The 18,196-nt window shown below is 35.4% G+C and overlaps 1 protein-coding gene across 1 annotated transcript in view; it reads right to left on the reverse strand.

Moving 5' to 3' along the window:
• LOC108359608 (1-phosphatidylinositol 4,5-bisphosphate phosphodiesterase classes I and II-like) overlaps positions 1–11,525 on the reverse strand; it is a 191,035-nt gene extending 179,510 nt beyond the window's left edge. The window contains exons 1-2 of the mRNA XM_017611533.1: positions 11,318–11,525; positions 5,898–6,070 (exon numbers count right to left, since the gene is read on the reverse strand). Coding sequence (XP_017467022.1) covers positions 5,898–6,070; positions 11,318–11,525 — 381 coding nt within the window. The remainder of the gene's footprint in view (positions 1–5,897; positions 6,071–11,317) is intronic.
• Between the last annotated feature and the right edge of the window lie 6,671 nt (positions 11,526–18,196).

Here is an 18,196-nt window from a genome sequence, read left to right on the forward strand (position 1 = left end):
CAAAATCTTCGATAAATCAGTAAATATCAAAGCTAATTTATTCAAAATTGATGGTTGCAACAATTCTTTACCAAGAAATACGTTTATGATAAAATTTTGGAAAATGGGCGTGGCACCGCCCACTTGTGATTACATATATGTATCTCGCTAACCGTTCTAGCAATTTGTACCAAACTCGGTATGGTTATTGTGCTTGCCACATAAAAGCAAACCGTTGAAAATTGTTGAAATCGGTCTTAAATTACGGCCGCTTTTCAAATAACAATAAATTTCAGAAATGCTTGAAATTTCAATATGTCGAAATTTAAGGACGCTAATTTACTTAAAATGTATCCACCCCGGCTTATCATGTAGCGGTAGCTTTCGGCAAGGTGGAAAACATATCTTTAATACTTGCGCCGGGTATTTAATGTTCGGTTCCGCCCGAACTTAGACTTTCTTACTTGTTATATATAAAATTTGCAAAAACTACCACATTGTCATATTGTTTTTTAATGTTATTAGGATCTTGTTTATCCAAATTTTCAGATAATAAAGAGAAATATACAATTTGGATGTTACTTGCTGTTATAGACGTTTTTTTTTTATTTATGGATCACTATTATAAAATCACATAACGCTGTTTGCAAGTGGCCTACTCATTTGTGCAATATTAAACAAAAATTCAACAAACTTTCATACAAATTTCGAACTTTTAAAAATTCTAAAAATTAATAGACATTTTTTGCCATTTGAAACGTGTACTTTATTCTACTTGATTTCATTGGGCTATAAAACTGCATACTCAAAATTTAATTAAAAAACTCGAAATTTTAACGAAAATTTGTAGATTTTTATTTTAATTGCATAAATATATAAGGCAGTGTCACTCGATTCGTACATTTGTACAGATTTGTAAATTTTTATATTGGGCTATTGGTAAAAAAAAGTAGGAAATTTTTTTTGCATTCAAAAGATTGGTACAATACAGCGATGTTCTATTGAAAAATTTCAATAAATTAATTTTCGTGATGGGGATAGTGAAAAATATTTTGTATGTTCAAACAATTGGGATACGATTTACACCAAATTTTAGCAAATACGCAATCGTGTGACACTGTCTTTAAACTTGTATTTATACGGATGTTGGTAAAGAACGAACTATAAAAAACTAATCGAAATTAAATAACAACAAAAAAAATATTTTGAAACTTTTCAAAATTTGGTGCGGATATAATTTTTTCGACTACTGTACATAATTTGGCTATTATTACTCGGCCGTGCTATCATAGTAGCACAATGCCACTCATATTTGACTTACAAACAAACTACGGGCAGGAATTTCAAGACTTCAACCCTGTTTAAATGAAAAATTTTATTTTTATCAGTATTTTTCTTTTAATCAAAATATGTTGNAAATATTTTGAAACTTTTCAAAATTTGGTGCGGATATAATTTTTTCGACTACTGTACATAATTTGGCTATTATTACTCGGCCGTGCTATCATAGTAGCACAATGCCACTCATATTTGACTTACAAACAAACTACGGGCAGGAATTTCAAGACTTCAACCCTGTTTAAATGAAAAATTTTATTTTTATCAGTATTTTTCTTTTAATCAAAATATGTTGAAATAAAAGTGAAACTAAAAAAATTTTGCCAGAAATTATTATTATTTTGGTCTTCTTCAGGGCCTAGTGACAATAAAGCAAAGAAATAAACATAACTTGTTAGGTCCGCAATCAACCAAAAGTTTAAATAAATAATAGAATGTAAGTCTAAGTTGGCGGCCGCTATGGTATAGTGGTAAGCAGTGCGCGCTTCCACTCCGCAGCGCCTGGGTTCAAGCCCTGGTCAAAGCAACATCGAAAAAATTTAGAACAAAGTTTTTTCTTAGCAGCTGTCGCCCCTCGGCAGTAAAGTGGTCCAAAAATGTATGTAAAAAAATAAGGTCGGCTTTTTAATACCGCCACCCCCTAGGATTGCTATATACCGAAAAAAATATACCCATATTTTTTTTATTTTGAAATAAAAAATAACTTGAGTAGTGCTCAAAGCGCTCAAAGTTTTCCATGTATTTTATATGGAGAAAAAACAACTTTTCGTAGAAATAGTGTAGAATTCTTGAAAATCAATATTTTTCGATAGGAAAACTTTACTTATCTTCAGGAGATTCCCAGTAATAATACGCAATTATCTCTTTAACCATTTTTTCATAGTAACTATATTTTATAGGTCCTCCAAAACCCCTAGAAAATGCAATGGAAAAATCTTTAATCATAAAAAATTGTTAAATAAACAATTGGATATTAATACCGGAAGTCTCCTGAAGAGAACCACAGTTTTCCGGTCGAAAAATATTGATTTTCAAGAGTTTTATACCATTTCTACGAACAATTGTTTTTTCTCCATATAAAATACATGGAAAACTTTGAGCGCTTTGAGCACCCCCTAAATATTTTTTGATTTCAAAATAAAAAAGTAGGGGTATATTTTTTCGATATAGATCAATCCTAGTGTGTGCCGGCATTAAAACTCCGACTTTATTTTTTTGGACCACTCTACTCGGCAGGCAATGGCAAACCTCCGAGTGTATTTCTGCCATGAAAAACAGCTTCTCATTAAAATACAATCGCCGTTCGGAGTCGGCGTAAAACTGTAGGTCCCTCCTCTTTGTGCGACAACATCAAGGCGTACGCCATAAATCGGAGGAGAAGCTCGGCCAAAAACTAACATATATGTAAGCCCAATCTATTATTATTAAGTCTCAAAGCATCTTACTAAAAATCGCTACGTTCTTCTTCGTGAGGTTGAGTTTTACAATTGTTTGTTTTCTACATCGAAATTTTCGAAGAAAACATGGTCTAAGCTAATTTTTAAAAAGTTTATAAATTAGGCTACGAATATTGGATATGATTCCGTATACACAAATTTGACGTTTGTTACTCCTCGGCGAATTCAAGCTCAGTGGGTTGGGACATGTCATTTGAAAAGACACGAGTGGATGTCGCTAATGTTTTTCGCTTCCACGCTTCGTTTGTTTACACATTTTTTATCAGCTTTTATGAGTATTTCTTCTAGTAACATTCGCTTTTCCCAATTTATTTCTCTTGCTAATATTTTGGCTCCATCAAAGTCGAATTTGTGACTAAAAGTAAGAGCATGATGAGCGAGTGGACTTTTTTCAGTTCTTTGGTTCCCAACGTCTTTGCTATGCTGATTTAATCGCTTGTATAGCTGCTGAGAAGTGGTGCCTATGTATTTTCTCTTTCGCTGACAATCGGCGCAATCAACTTGATAAACGACGTTTTTCTGTTTTTTTGGCTGGAATAGTATCTTTCATTTTATTAGATAATTGTCCAACGTTGTTTTTGTTTTTGAATGCAAACCGAATGTTGTCAGTGTACTCTTTGAATTTTCGCGTAATTCTTTGGGTTACATATGGAAAATACGATATCGCGAATGTTTTTGCAGTTGTTTGGTGTGGTTGGGTGTTGATGTTTATTTTTTTTTACTTAGCGTTGTTATTGTTGTTTATGGCGTGATAGCGATTAATCAGTCTGGATCAGTGTTGCCGCGAATCATTTTTAGTGTTAGCCAAATTCCTCTAAAAAAAGGGCTAAAAAATCGTTGTGGCTAAAAATGGTAGCTAAATTTTTTTACTTACATACACATATGTAAGTACACACGCAAACATTTTCAATAAGTAATGGTATAGAAAAACAATGAACTCTGGAAAAAGCAAATATTTTATCCAACCAAAAACCTTTTTGTATAAAAGGGGAAATATACGACACCAGGTTGCTGGCTCCATCAAGTGATTGTACCATCGGGCCCGAAGCATATAACTTACCAGCATGCTGGTACAGTATTTATTTCTTTACAAATGAGGTCGAGGAAAGATTGAAATGATTAGAGCCGAAATTTCATAATTTTTCTACCATTTTGTTAAACCTTGTTTTTTTTTTTAATTCACAACTGCAATATCGTGAACTTAATCTTCCACAAACACGGCTTTGACTCATATAGTGCAATAAATTTCCGCCAAAATACTTTTTACTTAGAAAATTGAGCTAGTTTCACCACTCACGACACCAGCAGCTGGTACAATCACACCACAAGAACATACACGATCAATCGACTTGATGGGCCATTTAACAAATTAAACATATTAAGGGCCGTAAACTTATCTATTTTAAATTATAGTACCAGGTGGACCGAGCTTTGCCCGGAGTGCATATACTTTTTTTAGTTTTCAAGATTTGGATCGCGTTAAAAGAATATTTTGGAAATAAAAAAAATTGGATTTTGATATCTATTTCCTGGTTTATACCAACACATAAAGCGCTTTGACCCAGTTTGCTGTGATTCAAAACGGAAGCATAAGCCAACTTTCAATACGCTCAGAAATTCGACAGTGTATTGACTCGAATTTGTTTTCAAATCGCTTTTTTATTTCTCACATCGGTTAGAGAACAGGTATAAACAAATCACTAATTTGACGCGAAGTGAAAAAAGGCTGGTTTTCTTTATACAGCCCGTTTTAAATTTGAAGTATTATAACAAATTTGAATTATTGTTGGCTTCCATTTCGGTACACCGCGCAAATTAATTATTTAAGAAATATCGAATAAAAATAACAAATTTTGTTTACTTTTGAATACGGTTTCAGCGAGTGCGCTATAACGACACAGGTATAAATGCCTGAAAGAAATATGTGTTGAGGCAAATCAGCTTTTTGTTAATGCGGTTCTTGCGTAGGTATAAACAAGGTATATTAAGTAAATTTCTTACTCCATAATTTAGGTGGTCACACTATTCCGAAATACGCTGGACTGAATGGCACATATCTTGAGGGTATTTGTACAGTGTAAAAAATTGCTGATTGAAATTAACAAAATAAAAATTTGGTTGCATAGAAGCATGGCAACCCTGAACCTTCTCTTGGTACCCATGAATAGTGATATTTTACCTTTTTTCTATTCGATTCAAAATAAGTGGCAACCCTATTAAAAATATTTTTGAATTAGGGATCTTCAAAATACCTTCCATTTGATATCCATATTATGATGTTTTAATTAATTTCTAACTAATTTGGAATAGGTGGCAACCATATACGAATCTTCTTGGAGATAGTGCCTACTCAGATAACCTTAGAATCCACAATATTATCTGTGTATAAAATTTCATCAAAATCATTAGAGCCGTTTCCGAGAACGCTATGTATATATATATATATATATATATATACAAGAATTGCTCGTTTAATGTAATAAGATAGTTAAATCGTTAGTAGAAAAGTTAACAGCCTTAACACTTTCACAGTATGTATGCATAAAAACGTAAGGAACACACAATACATATAGATATGTATATATATCAGTCTTTCTTAGTTTAAAAATTCGTCTCTTACATAAATGAAAAAAATTAGATCAAATTAAGCATATACATACATACAACTTTTTCATGCCAAGTATAAGTAAATTCTCCAAAGGGCTAAAAAAGGGCTAGGGGCAATTTTAAATGTATGTGGCCAAAAAAAGTATGTGGTAGCTAAATCTAGCCACCAAAGGGCTAAAACGGCAACACTGGTCTGGATGTTAATTTGGGTGGGTAGTCATTTGCCGTGAGAATCTCTTTGATGATGTGTTTGTTTTTGCTGTGGTATTTGTTATCGCTGAATAACTTGACTGTAAACCCGAATACAAACAAACTTAAATAGTTAGTATTCTAGGGTTAATATATACATAATTGATACTTTTGTTTTAGCTGTTTCGCTGTAGAAACCAGTATTTTAGAAAGTTAAGAATCTGAATTTATCATTTTCATAGTTAAAAGCATATTTTAAAAATTAGAAAGCATTTTCTTATCGCCACAGATATACATACATATACTTAAATACGCTACGTTGCCTACCTGTAAAGGTGGTGAATACACTGTGCTGGTAATGCCGCCATTACCAGTCATGATTGGGGTGGAGATAATCGAGCCCGCGGCAATTGCTCCATTCTCGCCCTGCGCAGAGACCTGTAGCTGTATGGCAGCGGGAGTGGTGGCATGGTTTGCCGAAGTTTTGTTCGATGCATCGACTGAAAATTCAAAATGAATATAAATGGATTATTTTTCTTTAAAACTTAATTTAATTTATCATAATCGTATAAAGTATCATTTAAGGTCCATCCACATAGAACTTTGCTTGCGCTTTCGCCTCGTTTTTGCATTAGCGCAAGTAATACGGCTTTGGCCGCTTAGGACCAGTTTTTCAGTGCCAGTTTAAACTTAGATTATGCAAACTGCGTTTAAATTGGACGGCTGGCTGATATTTGATTGGCTAGTCTTAGTTTAAACCAACCAGCTCGAGCGTTTAAACTAAGGTTAAACCACAGCCGTGCACTAAAAAACTGGCCATTAATTAGCATATTAATATTCAATTTATTTGATGTCGTTTATGCATTAGTACGGGCCTTCCCAATGTGGGTGCCGCGGAACCTTGGGGTACCGTGAGCGTATGCCAGGGGGGCCGCTAGCGGCTAGAGTATACTAAAGCTGTAGGCAAATGTTTTAAACTTTCACCGAAATTTTGTAATCAAGCAGTTTAATTAATTTTCAGTATATGGCAACAGTTTTACTATGCTGTGTCTACTGTCGACAAGCTGTTTTGCCGTCGCATGCTTAAAGAGCGAAATTCCCCACACAAGCGGCTTCCCAAATATACTCCAAACCTACTTTCTCCATTTCGCCATACACGATGCAAACATTACTCGTTCAAGCAAGGAATTTTAGTTTTCTTCCGGTTCACAATGTGAAAAATTTTAGTTTTCTTTTTTGATTTTGCCATCCACAACGTAAGCGGTTTGATCAAACCTCAACATGGCAGCCATAAAATAAAAAAAATTCGATTTTTGTTCAAATTTCCCTAAAGCGGCTTGTCAAATCCCATACACAACATAAATGGCTTGAGGCAAAGAGATATTTCGCTTGGTTTGTCAAAACGCTTGTGTGGTGTATTTCGCTCTTAAGCGTAGCTCCCCAGTTCGTTTTGTCAACGAAAAATTGAATCATAAATATTTCAGAAAAACAGCCGAAAACGTGTCCTTTTCACAACCATTTTCGGTACTCTTCTAGACCTAGGTTTCTGCCGCACACTTTAGTGGGAAACGTCAAGGTGTCCGGCAGTGGAATCGATAAACGGAAAAAAATACATTACAAAATTTGTGAAAAGAAATACTGTAACAGGAATTTTTAGGAAATAAAAATGTATTTGTTTCGTTTATTTTTAAACAAAATTTGAGTTGATAAATGCAACAGTAACAACACGCTCCTACATGCTGCCTTTAAACCTATTGGAGTTTATGTAGAAAACTATTAGCTATAGAATAAAACAAAAGTCAGATGCTCATTTCTGCTCCTTATATATATATATATATTTTTTTTTTTTTTAATACGCTTGTACATAATAGCTTCACCCCCATGCACAAATTTCGGGCTTTTTAATTAGATTTCACAGAAAGATTATGAGTATGCAGTTTTGTGGCCCATTTAATTTAAGAATAATAAAGTGCAACTTTAAAGAAGCTGGGACTTACGGTTGATTTTTGGATTTTTTTTTTTGTTGAAGGTGTTGCTCTTTTTCTTCATATCATAGAACTTACTTCGTATAGAAGAAAATAACTGGCACTGTCAACAAAAAAATTCTCAAAAATCAACGGTAAGTCCTAGGCACTTCAAACTTGCACTTTGTGACACTAAATTGACTGGGCTATAAAACTGCATACTCAAAATCTTTCTAAGGATTCTAATTAAAAATCCCGAGTTTTACCAGACGCCTTACTGGATCCGCCATTTCGAATTTTGCAATTATGACATCGGATTCGTAATTAGTGACCACTGTAGAGGAGCGAATCAACTTTATTTCAGAGGCAGAGGTACCGATTTTCAATGCCGATCGAAGAAGAACTTTTGATGAGCGAAGTACTTGAGACTTACACCACTAGCGACGAAATTTTTAAAGCTATAGACAAATTTGTACAGGAAAATGGTTTGAAATGGGGCAAGTGTGTGGAAAATTGCAGTGATAGAGCAGCTACAATGGTTAGAAAATCGAAAGGAGCGGTTTCTAGGATGCAGCAAGTGGCAGAAAACGCCTCAAGCAGCCACTGTATAATCCATCAGCATTCCCTGGCGACTACAAAGATAGTTTATAAACCATATTGGATGACGCTGCGAAGATAAATAATTATGCTTAGGGTTGTCCGCTTCAAGCACGCCTTTTAAAACTTTCCGTTGAAGATAGTATGGGTACGGATCGCTTTCACCTTTTGCGGTGGCTTGCAAGGCGAAAGATTTTAGCCAGGTTGTTTGAGAAAAAATATGCATTGGTGGTCACATTTACAGAGCAGTCTTTTGTTCAAAATTTAACTGATGTCGATTGGCTGATTGGCATACCTTTCTGAAATATTCGAAAAACTAAATGAAACCATCACACCTCTTCAAGGCAAGGGAGGAGCTCAATTGGAAAAAAATAAGGGGCTTGCGAAAAAAACAAATTTTAAAACATGTGTTGAAAGTGCAAAAACATCTCCAACTTTCGTCGGTTGCAAGAATATCTACATACATATGTGAGCCTGCATTTTCAACAAATGCTTACATAAACAAGTAATTTTTAGCAAAAAAACCGACTTCATTTCTCATACAAATATATATATATATATATATATCTCATGACCCGCTGATCGGATCTAAACCAGTTTCGTATGGGACCACCTCTGAGACACTACCTTTCCGATGCAAAAAGAATTATCGAAATCGGTTCACGTGGTCCAAACTTATGCTGTAACATACATAAAAAAGAAAAAATTCCGACGAACTCATCACCTCCTCCTTTTTTGGATGTCGGTTAAAAACAAATAAGCTCTACCCAGAATTGCAGCGGACGACGGTAAAGCGGCCGATGGTTAACCGCTTTCAAAATTAAACTTACACAAAGGCATATGGAATGGCTCAATGGTTCGGTTGGTTTAAATTTATTTATATTTTTACCGCCCAGCGGGGACGGTTGATTGAATACTGATTGTAATAAGTTTTATTTTTTCACAAGTTTTCCAATGTTTTCGTCCATTTTTAGTTACAGCAAATCTACATACACGGACGAACCGAAAAAATATTTCATTTTAATGATAATTTTCAAATGCGGTTGCCAGACGTACTGATTTTATCAGCACACTGAGGGAAAACAATATTAAAATCAAATAGAAACGTAATTGATCTTACTATAAACGTCAACGAAAGTACTGTATATTGGTAAATATTCAATTCAATTACGCGCATATTAAAATGACCGCGTTCGTTCTGAAAAAGCATCCGTAAAGGGAATAATCAAGATAAAAACAAAAAAAAAAAATATTTAACTTGCATGTTGCCTGCAGCGGAATTCGAACCCTAACCATCTCTGGATATTAACAAATTGTGGCATGCATCTTTGCGCACTAAGCTACACCCAGGCATGTAAATTTGATTTCAAATGTTTAATATCCATCAACACCACATCACGCGATTTGTACGGATAAACATGTACTATGTATGAATGTGTGTGTTGTCACCGCTATCAGAGCGGCGCTCTGCATGCTTGGGGTGCGTAATAAATTTTGTATGAAAATATTATTATTAAATTTGAACATTTTTAAACTATAATCAAATATAAAGTATGCATTATTTCCCTCAGTGTACAGTACTGATTTTTCAACTCCCGTACTGATTTTATTCATTTCTACAATCAGTACGCAAATGTCCTAGTTTTCAAAATTTGTACTGATTTGTACTGAATTTTCAATTCTAAGCATACAAATTTGTAATGGGGGTACTCGGTAACTTGGTGTTCGGTAATTTCTCCCTATGTATTTTGTTTGTGTAACAATGAAATTTTACGCAAACAAAATACTTTAGGATTTTTTTTAAGGTTTTTACATAACGTTGGAACTTGCTTAAACTGTACTGTAAAAATTTAGGAGGAAATAATTATTATTTTTATTTGTTTGTTTGTTACAGTCTTGCGACTTAAAAGTACAGATAGATATTTTTAATATATAACAAAGTATGCGTATATAAGTTAAATTTCAATTACAAAGCTGTTTATGTTTCTAAAACTATCTAATAACCTATGCAAATGTATATTGTCTAACTAGTTGGGTAGCTGGCGAGGCCTAGTCTCTAGTCTACCTTTACATATGTACTAAGTGCAGCGGGCTGAAAGACCTTGTTTCCGCTCCGCGTTGCTAACGAGTTGATCGTCACGGTCGGAAAGGTCGAGTTCCCGATCCATGTTCACGTCGTCATTAATGTGTAAACCCTGACGCTGGATTCCGTGATGTGAGGCGGGCGGAAAGGCCTAGTTTCCGCTCCGCGTTATGGGCGGGCTGTTGGGCGTAGTCGGAAAGACCGAGTTTCCGATCCATACTCACAGTGTCTTTCGTATGCTAGCTCATTTGCTGCTTGGTCGGATGGAAAGGCCTGGTTTCTATTCCGTGCTTTCCTACCTAATAGCCAGAGTTTTACAGTGATCAAATAGTGGTCTTTAAAAAACAGCAAAGTTATCACAGTCTTTTACATGTGCTTTAAACCGTTATAAAATATATTTTTTTTTGTCTACCTCTGTTCTATAAAGTGGGAGTCTAAAGCAATTATTTTCCCTGAGTATGTATGAATGAGTTTCATTTATATACCGAAGATTGTCGCTCAGATAGTCTGGAAGTTTACCGTTCTTTATGTTGTATACGAAACTCATAGCATGATAGAAAACCTGTTGCTTAACACTCAACCAATTCATATCTGTGATAATCTCCTGCGTAACGCTTATTTAATATGAACCGCATAACTCTATTTTCCATTTTATGCTATTTCTCGACATTCGCGTCGCTTGCTAAGAAGAAAATTGTTGGGCAGTATATAAAATGCGGTTCTACTATAGATCTATATACGAGAGTTTTATACCTTCTTCTCAGATACTTACAAGATCTTTTCATAAGACCAATTTTTTCACAATTTTGTTCACTGTTTGCTTAACATGCTCATAAAATTTTAGTTTGTTATCTATATATATACCCATGTACTTAATGAGTTTAAGCGATTTCTATTCTCAAGTTACATACCTGATGACAGTACGAATGGAATTATAATAGGGAGGTTTAAGTTTTTTAAACTATAATTTTATTTAGATTCAACTTAAGTTTATTTAAACACACCATTTGTACAAAGAATCCAAGTCTTCTTGCATTTTAGTCGTCACAGTGTGTAAGTTTATGTCACTGATCGTTAACAGTGTATCATCAGTTTTAACTTACAGTGCCAGAGTGCCATATTTATGTCGTTAATGTAAATATTAAAAAGTATTGGGGCCAATACCGATCCCTGCGCCAACTCAATATTGACTGCCACTGTATTTGACACACTTGACTCGATTACAGTTTGTTGCATACGATCTGAGAGTAAGCTTCGAAACCAGTTAAGCTCCGGGTTTTCAATACCAATGCATTCGAGATTTTTCAACATTCTTGACCTGTCAATGGTCTCGAAAGCCACAACGATGTTCATTTTCCACTGGGATATAATCAAATTCAGCGCAGTCTCGTAAGAGTGTTTAGCTCTAAGACCTTATTGCTCCTTAATGAGTATGTTTTTACTTTCAATGTGGCGCACCAACTGATTTTTAACCACATTTTCCAAGATTTTTTCCATACTAGGCAGTGTATTAATTGGTCTAATTTCCTCAGCTTTTACAGTTTTTACCGGACCTATGGTCGAGGTTTTCCATTTTTTGGTACTGTTCCTGATTCAAGACCCTTATTTATTAATAAGGCGTAAAAGTGTTCCATGTATTCAACTGAATCCTTAATAACACCTTCAGATAATGAATTATTTCCACCAATTTAGTCTTAAATTTCTACACTATAAGGATGACATCATCTGAAGTAATTCTCTCAAATTTAAAGGTGCCTCGACTCTTTTCATGTCGTAACTGGTCACAGTTTACGCTCTCCGACAAACCAAATTTGTATGGGGCCACCTGTGAAGTAACACCTTTCCTTTAGTAAAATAATTATGTAAATCGGTTAACGCGGTCTAAAGTTATGCGGCAACATACATAAAAAAAAATATTCCGACGAATTGATAACCTTCTCTTTTGTAAAGTCGTTTAAACAGAGCAATCGTTTTTTGGGCATATCGCCGAGTCGTTACCCAGCAAAAAACACGATTACTATAGAAGCATAAGTGGAAACGAGCTAAGCGATGGGAATCGCTTACCCTTTCCCTTCAAAAAGGCATTATTTTAACATGGCCATGTCATAGGCCGTAAGCCCTTACCCGCAGCATTACCTTCGAACGAAGGGAGAACGCATGGATAAACAGAATCCAGAGAAGCGAACAAAGAATGCCTTACAGAGAAACTAATGTAGAATGCCTAGATAAGTACATACTTATTTATATTAAATTGAAATCAGCAAAAAAGATTGTCTTAAAAGATAAAAGCCTTTATAAATCAGTTTTTATAGATACATATGTATGTATTTAGGTATTTAGATTTTACTTAAAAATCGGAATGTACATACATGCATATTTAATTAAGCTTAAAATTGTACCTCCTCACTCTTGTACTTCACTTCATTGGCTGACTTCAACTTCGCTGCAAATTGAACAAAGCAAAACATGATTTTTATGCAAGACAAATTTCCACAGAAAGTAACGGTAGAAAAAGAATTTTTGGATATTCATTCTATTTTTCAGCAGACTACGATGCAGCTTTCTACTTTGCATTCCCCGAAATGAAGCAAAGAAGCGAAAAAGAAAATATTGTAGGACATTCTACTTTGCATTCCCGTAAATGAAGCAAAAAAGCGAAACAAATAAAATATTGTAGGACATTCTACTTTGCATTTCCCGAAATGAAGCAAAGAAGCGAATTAAAAAAAATATTATCCGACATTCTACTTTGCATTCCCCGAAATGAAACAAAGAAGCGAAATAAATAAAATATTGTAGGACATTCTACTTTGCGAAGCGAAAAAATTCGAAGGCATTATAACACTATGCCTTCTAGAACACGTTACCACTAAAAGCGATTACCGATTTTTTGCTGGGTAGCTACCAGTGTTGGCAATAATCGATTGATATTTTAATCAATTAGTTAATTCGATTAAATTCAATCCGATTACGTTAATCATGATTAATTTTAATCCGATTAAACAGTTAATCGTAACCGCGATTAAAAACATGAATTTTTAATCATTAACCCTTAATTTGATTAAATAGGTTTTGTAATTAATTAAATTATGCTGAAATTTTACTGTGCACACAAGGCCAGTTAATCGGGTATGGCAAAGTCGGTTTTCCTCATCAATCTAAGCAATTTGGTGTGCATTTTCATTAAGATCTATTTGAACATACGCTAAGCAAACTAGGCTTTAGTATCCCTCTGCACATGCGCGATGGGTTATAAAAATTCCCAATTTATGTATTACTAATAAAAATTATTATAATTTTTTTATATATTATGCGTGAAACACAAAAAAAATAACTTTAACCCGTGGTTGGTTCCAAATTCGGACAAACTAGACCTCTTAATCAGATTTTTTTTAATTGGATTAACGATTACTGATTAAAATTAATTAATCGTAGTCACAACCGACGATTAACGATTAAAAAAATGTAATCATTAATCGTACGGATGATTGCGATTAATTAATTTTAATGGTTAATCGCGATTAACATTTTAATCTTTAATCAGATTAACAATTTGCCAACACTGGTACGTACTAATTGCGCTAATATGATAGGTTGACGTTTTTTTGTCGAGTGTTGTTAGTTATCTCGAAAATAACTTTCAGTTTAATAACAACAAATTTGAATAATTTAATAGCTTTTGCCCACAACTTACAATTCTTTTTCCTCTATTTACTGACGTTGTAAAAGGGTTTTGCAATAAAGACATTCAGTTAGATACTCTTTTTAGCGAATTCCTAGCCTTTCAAAGTTTATGCATATTTGAAAAAAAAAAAATTTTTAATTTATTTATTTATTTGTTTTCTGTTATTTTTTTGGCTTATAACAATTATATTCAACAATTTGTATTGAGCTCGAGGCCGTTTTTTAAATGAAAATTTATTGTGGAAAAGCAACAATAATTTGAAAAAATGGTAGAAATGATAGCTATTTCGAAAATCACCACATTTCCTCATCAGACTTCTTTCAGTAGGCTTCGAACCGACGGTCCCACTGACCATATGTCTTTTTCAGTGATGTGAGGATATAAGATGTTTGGTTCTCTTCCTACTTCTTCTAGCATGGCCGGGGATCCACATGATTCTGATTTTGTTTCTGTGTTGATACAATAATTCACCTATACGGTTGATCAACACCGCACTATTGTTTATGTTCAATAATGCATCAATTGTCGACTTACTATCACTGCATATTATGTACTTCTTTTCTGTTTGTGAGGCGAAAAGCACTGGTTCATGTAGCGCAGCCGCTTCAGCTGATAGTAAAGAGCAGTACGGTGGTAAAGCACCGACAGCTATTGCGACACCTTGGTCATTTGTCACTGCAAATGTTGTGTGGGTGTGTGATTTTAACCCATCGGTGTAGATGATTTCCCACTCGGATTTGTAAGTCTCAACAGCGTCGTTAAACAACTGGACGTATTGGTCAGCGTTAGTTTTTTCCTTTTGGTATTTGTAGAGAGTGTCTATGATTGAGGATTTTAGCGTCAGCCACTGCGGATGAGTGCTCTCCTTAATAAGTTGTGGAGCTGATATAATGTCGAGCTGATTAACGAATTACAAGCATCTCATTATCGCTGATGGCTTGTTTGTTGCATGTTGTGGTGCTTTCACTACATCAAACAGGAGTTTGTTTTAGCATTGAATGATTTTTGGAGTAAGCATCATTGTGTTGTGTGTTGTTCTGTGGTGAATGTCTGGTAGGCCTGCTTCGGCTAACACGGTTTTAATTGGAGAGGTAGGAAAAGCGCGAATACTTCTCCTTGCCGCTGTGTGGTAGGGTGCTTGGATCAGCGCGAGGTGTGTTTTAGAGCAATGTCCATAAATTGGCAGGCCAAAGCCAATTTTAGTTAACATCAGAGCTTTTACAATACTAATTAGAGTTTTAATGTGGATATGACAATGTTTTGACGTGAGATATTTTATAATATTTAGTCTAGTGAGTAAGCTTATTCTAAGATATTTACAATGGTCTTTATAAGTAAGTTTTTTATCAAAAATTAGACCAAGTATTCTTAATGAGTTAGTGTGCGGAATTTGTGTATTAGCAAGGAGGAGGTTAGGGAAGGTACACTTTCTTTTTCTGCAGATGTGAAAAGTTGCGCTTTTATTTGCGGAAATTTGGGTCCCTGATGTCTTAGACCAATCGGCAATATCGGTTAGGATCCCAGTAAAAGCAGCTTTGACTTGAGTCAAGTCTTTCAAAGCCGAGAAAATTAACACATCGTCAGCGTAAATCAAATGGTCTACATATGTATTTGAGGATATTAAGTGGCTGAGCTGATTAAATGCTATAATAAAAAGTGTTGCCGAGAGTGTGGGTAAGTAGACGAGTTGTGTGTTACGGAGAGTTTTCGGTTTTGCTTTGATAAATCTATACATTTTATTTCCAATACTCCATTTCCTTATTTCCTGCAGTACAACGTGGGCTCCAATTCTGTCAAAAGCTTTCTCAAAGTCGAGACTAAGAACGGATAAGTGATTTTTGTCAGATAATGTTTTTAAGGCGCAGTTTTCAAAGAAGAGCAGTGGATCAATAACACCCAAACCCTTTTGAAATGCGAACTGATTGGGACTTATCACCCCTTTTTATTTGGAAACCACATGACCCGCTTGGAAATAATTTTTTCAAGAACTTTTGACATACAGGTTATTAGGGATATAGGTCTAAAATTTTCTACAGAGGTGTTGGGTTTATTGGGTTTTGGGATAGGGATGACATTGGCTTCTTTCCAGTATTGAGGAAACACGCCTTGGTCGAGGATATTATTATACAGAGTTGTGAGTCTGGTTTTCAAGGTATGGGGTAGGTTTTTTAAGAGGGGATATGTTATTTTGTCTGTACCGGGTGTTTTTCCAGTCATGTTGGAAATTGTAAAGTCAAACTCTTCTGTTGTGATTGGTGATTCAATTAATGTAGCCTCAGGGCACGGAGTGGGATTTTGATACGTATCAGAAATGAACTGTTTTGAGAGAGTAGTAAAATTAGCGTGGAAGTTAGAGCTGTGGGAATCGTTCGACCATGTACGCGCAAAGTTTTCCACCATGTCTTGATGATTGTAGATGGGTCTTTGTGCAGAGTGAATAAAGTCAATTCTACTAGGTGTGTATCCTCCTGCGAGCGCTTTTAAATCGCACCATATATTTTTGGGGCTTGAGGTGGGTTTTATGCTAGCTGTGAGTTTTCAAAAGATTGATTTTTTGCAAACTTTAGCTCTATTCTAAAGTCTGCATTAGCTTTTTTGTACTTAACTAAATTTTCTGTTGTTCTATTTTGTTTAAACGAGGCCCAAAGCGATTGCTTTGTGTTTCTTAAAACAACTAGTATATTCGTCAAATACGGCAGTTTAGTGTCAAATTTTCTAGTGTTTGGTTGTGGTATAGCTATGTGGGTTGCGGACCGCACTATCGTTTTTATTGTACAAGCTTCTACATTTATGTTTTTGGATACGGGTTTTGCACTTGCTAAGGTGGTGGCTAGATAACAGTATTTTGGCCAATCAGCTTTTTCCGTGAGAAATTTTGATCTCGGTTTGATGGTGTATGAATTAGGGGTGGAGAGGGTAGTTATAATGGGGAAATGGTCGCTATTATGGAGATCGTCTAATGTGTGGGAAGAGAGTTTAGGGGCTATGGATGCTGAACAAAGGGCAATATCTACGTGGGTGAAGGAATGGTGGGTTGAAAAGTGAGTTGGTGATCCGTCATTGAGGACAACGAGATTTTTTGACATGATGACATCTTCAAATGCTTGGCCCCTGTGATTTGAGGAATGAGATCCCCAAAGTGGGCTCCATGCATTGCAATCACCTACAATTATTGTGGGTGTTGGGAGCGTATTTATAATATGAATAAGTTCTCCTACACTGAATTTTTGATGCGGCGGGATGTAAAAGGTGGCTACCGATAGCTTGAAGCCTATGTCGATTTCAATTGCAATGACGGAAATATTGGAAGAGATCGTTTGTGGTTTATGGATTTTTTAAGCCAAAGGGCAATGCCTTGTTTGGCTGAGTTGTTTTGAGGAAGGTTGTGAAAAAACCCAGTATATTTGTGAGGAGTGTATGCTGTTTTGTTTGCTGGGAGGTGTGTTTCCTGCAGTGCAACAATTTGTGGTGAAAATTGGTTAATGAGTAAATTGAGATCAGTGTAGTTGTTGAATTGACCTTTTAAATTCCACTGAAGAATTCGCATGTTCTATTCTGTGTGTTGGGTGTCTGTAGATAAAGGGGTAACGGGTGGATTGCTAAGGTGTGAAGTCAGGTTTGAAATGAGTGGGAATGTTGTGAAGTCAATAGACGTTGTTGTAGCGTGGTCAACAGTTTGCTGTTCATGTAATTTACTTTCGCATTTGATGGGGGAAGAGAGGAAAGAGAATTTTGTGCTTCAGTTTGGATATATTGTTTGAAATTTGCGGTCTCTTTATTTGTTGAATTATTAGCTATGCTAACGAAGGAGGTTGATAAAGAGTTTAAAGTTGGTGGTATTTGCGCTTTGTGAATATTCACTGCTTCGCGAAACGAGCATTTATTGTCTGTTTGTATAGTTACTATTCTCTTCATTTGGGTAAATTTCGGGCACAATTTACTTGACGATGAGTGGTCAGCTGAGCAGTTAACGCAATGGGTGCGGGTGCATGGTTGGAGGTTATGGGGTGGAAGAGCGCACGTGTCGCAAACAGGGGGCTTATTGCAGCGTTTTTTTGTGTGGCCAAGGCATTGACAGTTCTTACACCTCATGGGGTTTGGGTAGTACGGTCTTACTTTGGTCGTATACCACGAAGAATCAATTTTTTTCGGAAGGTAGTAGAGGTCAAAAGTTAGGAGGATCACTCCACTTGGAGTTGATTGACCATTTACAAATTTTGGGAACTTGTAAATTTCCACAACACCCTGTTCTTTTAAATTTTCAACGATTTCATTGTCTGCGACGTCATTTAAGCAG

The sequence above is a fragment of the Rhagoletis zephyria genome, unplaced genomic scaffold, assembly GCF_001687245.7.
Source record: "Rhagoletis zephyria isolate East Lansing unplaced genomic scaffold, Rhagoletis_zephyria_1.1 Rzeph_scaffold_00420, whole genome shotgun sequence".
Classification (NCBI taxonomy): domain Eukaryota; kingdom Metazoa; phylum Arthropoda; class Insecta; order Diptera; family Tephritidae; genus Rhagoletis; species Rhagoletis zephyria.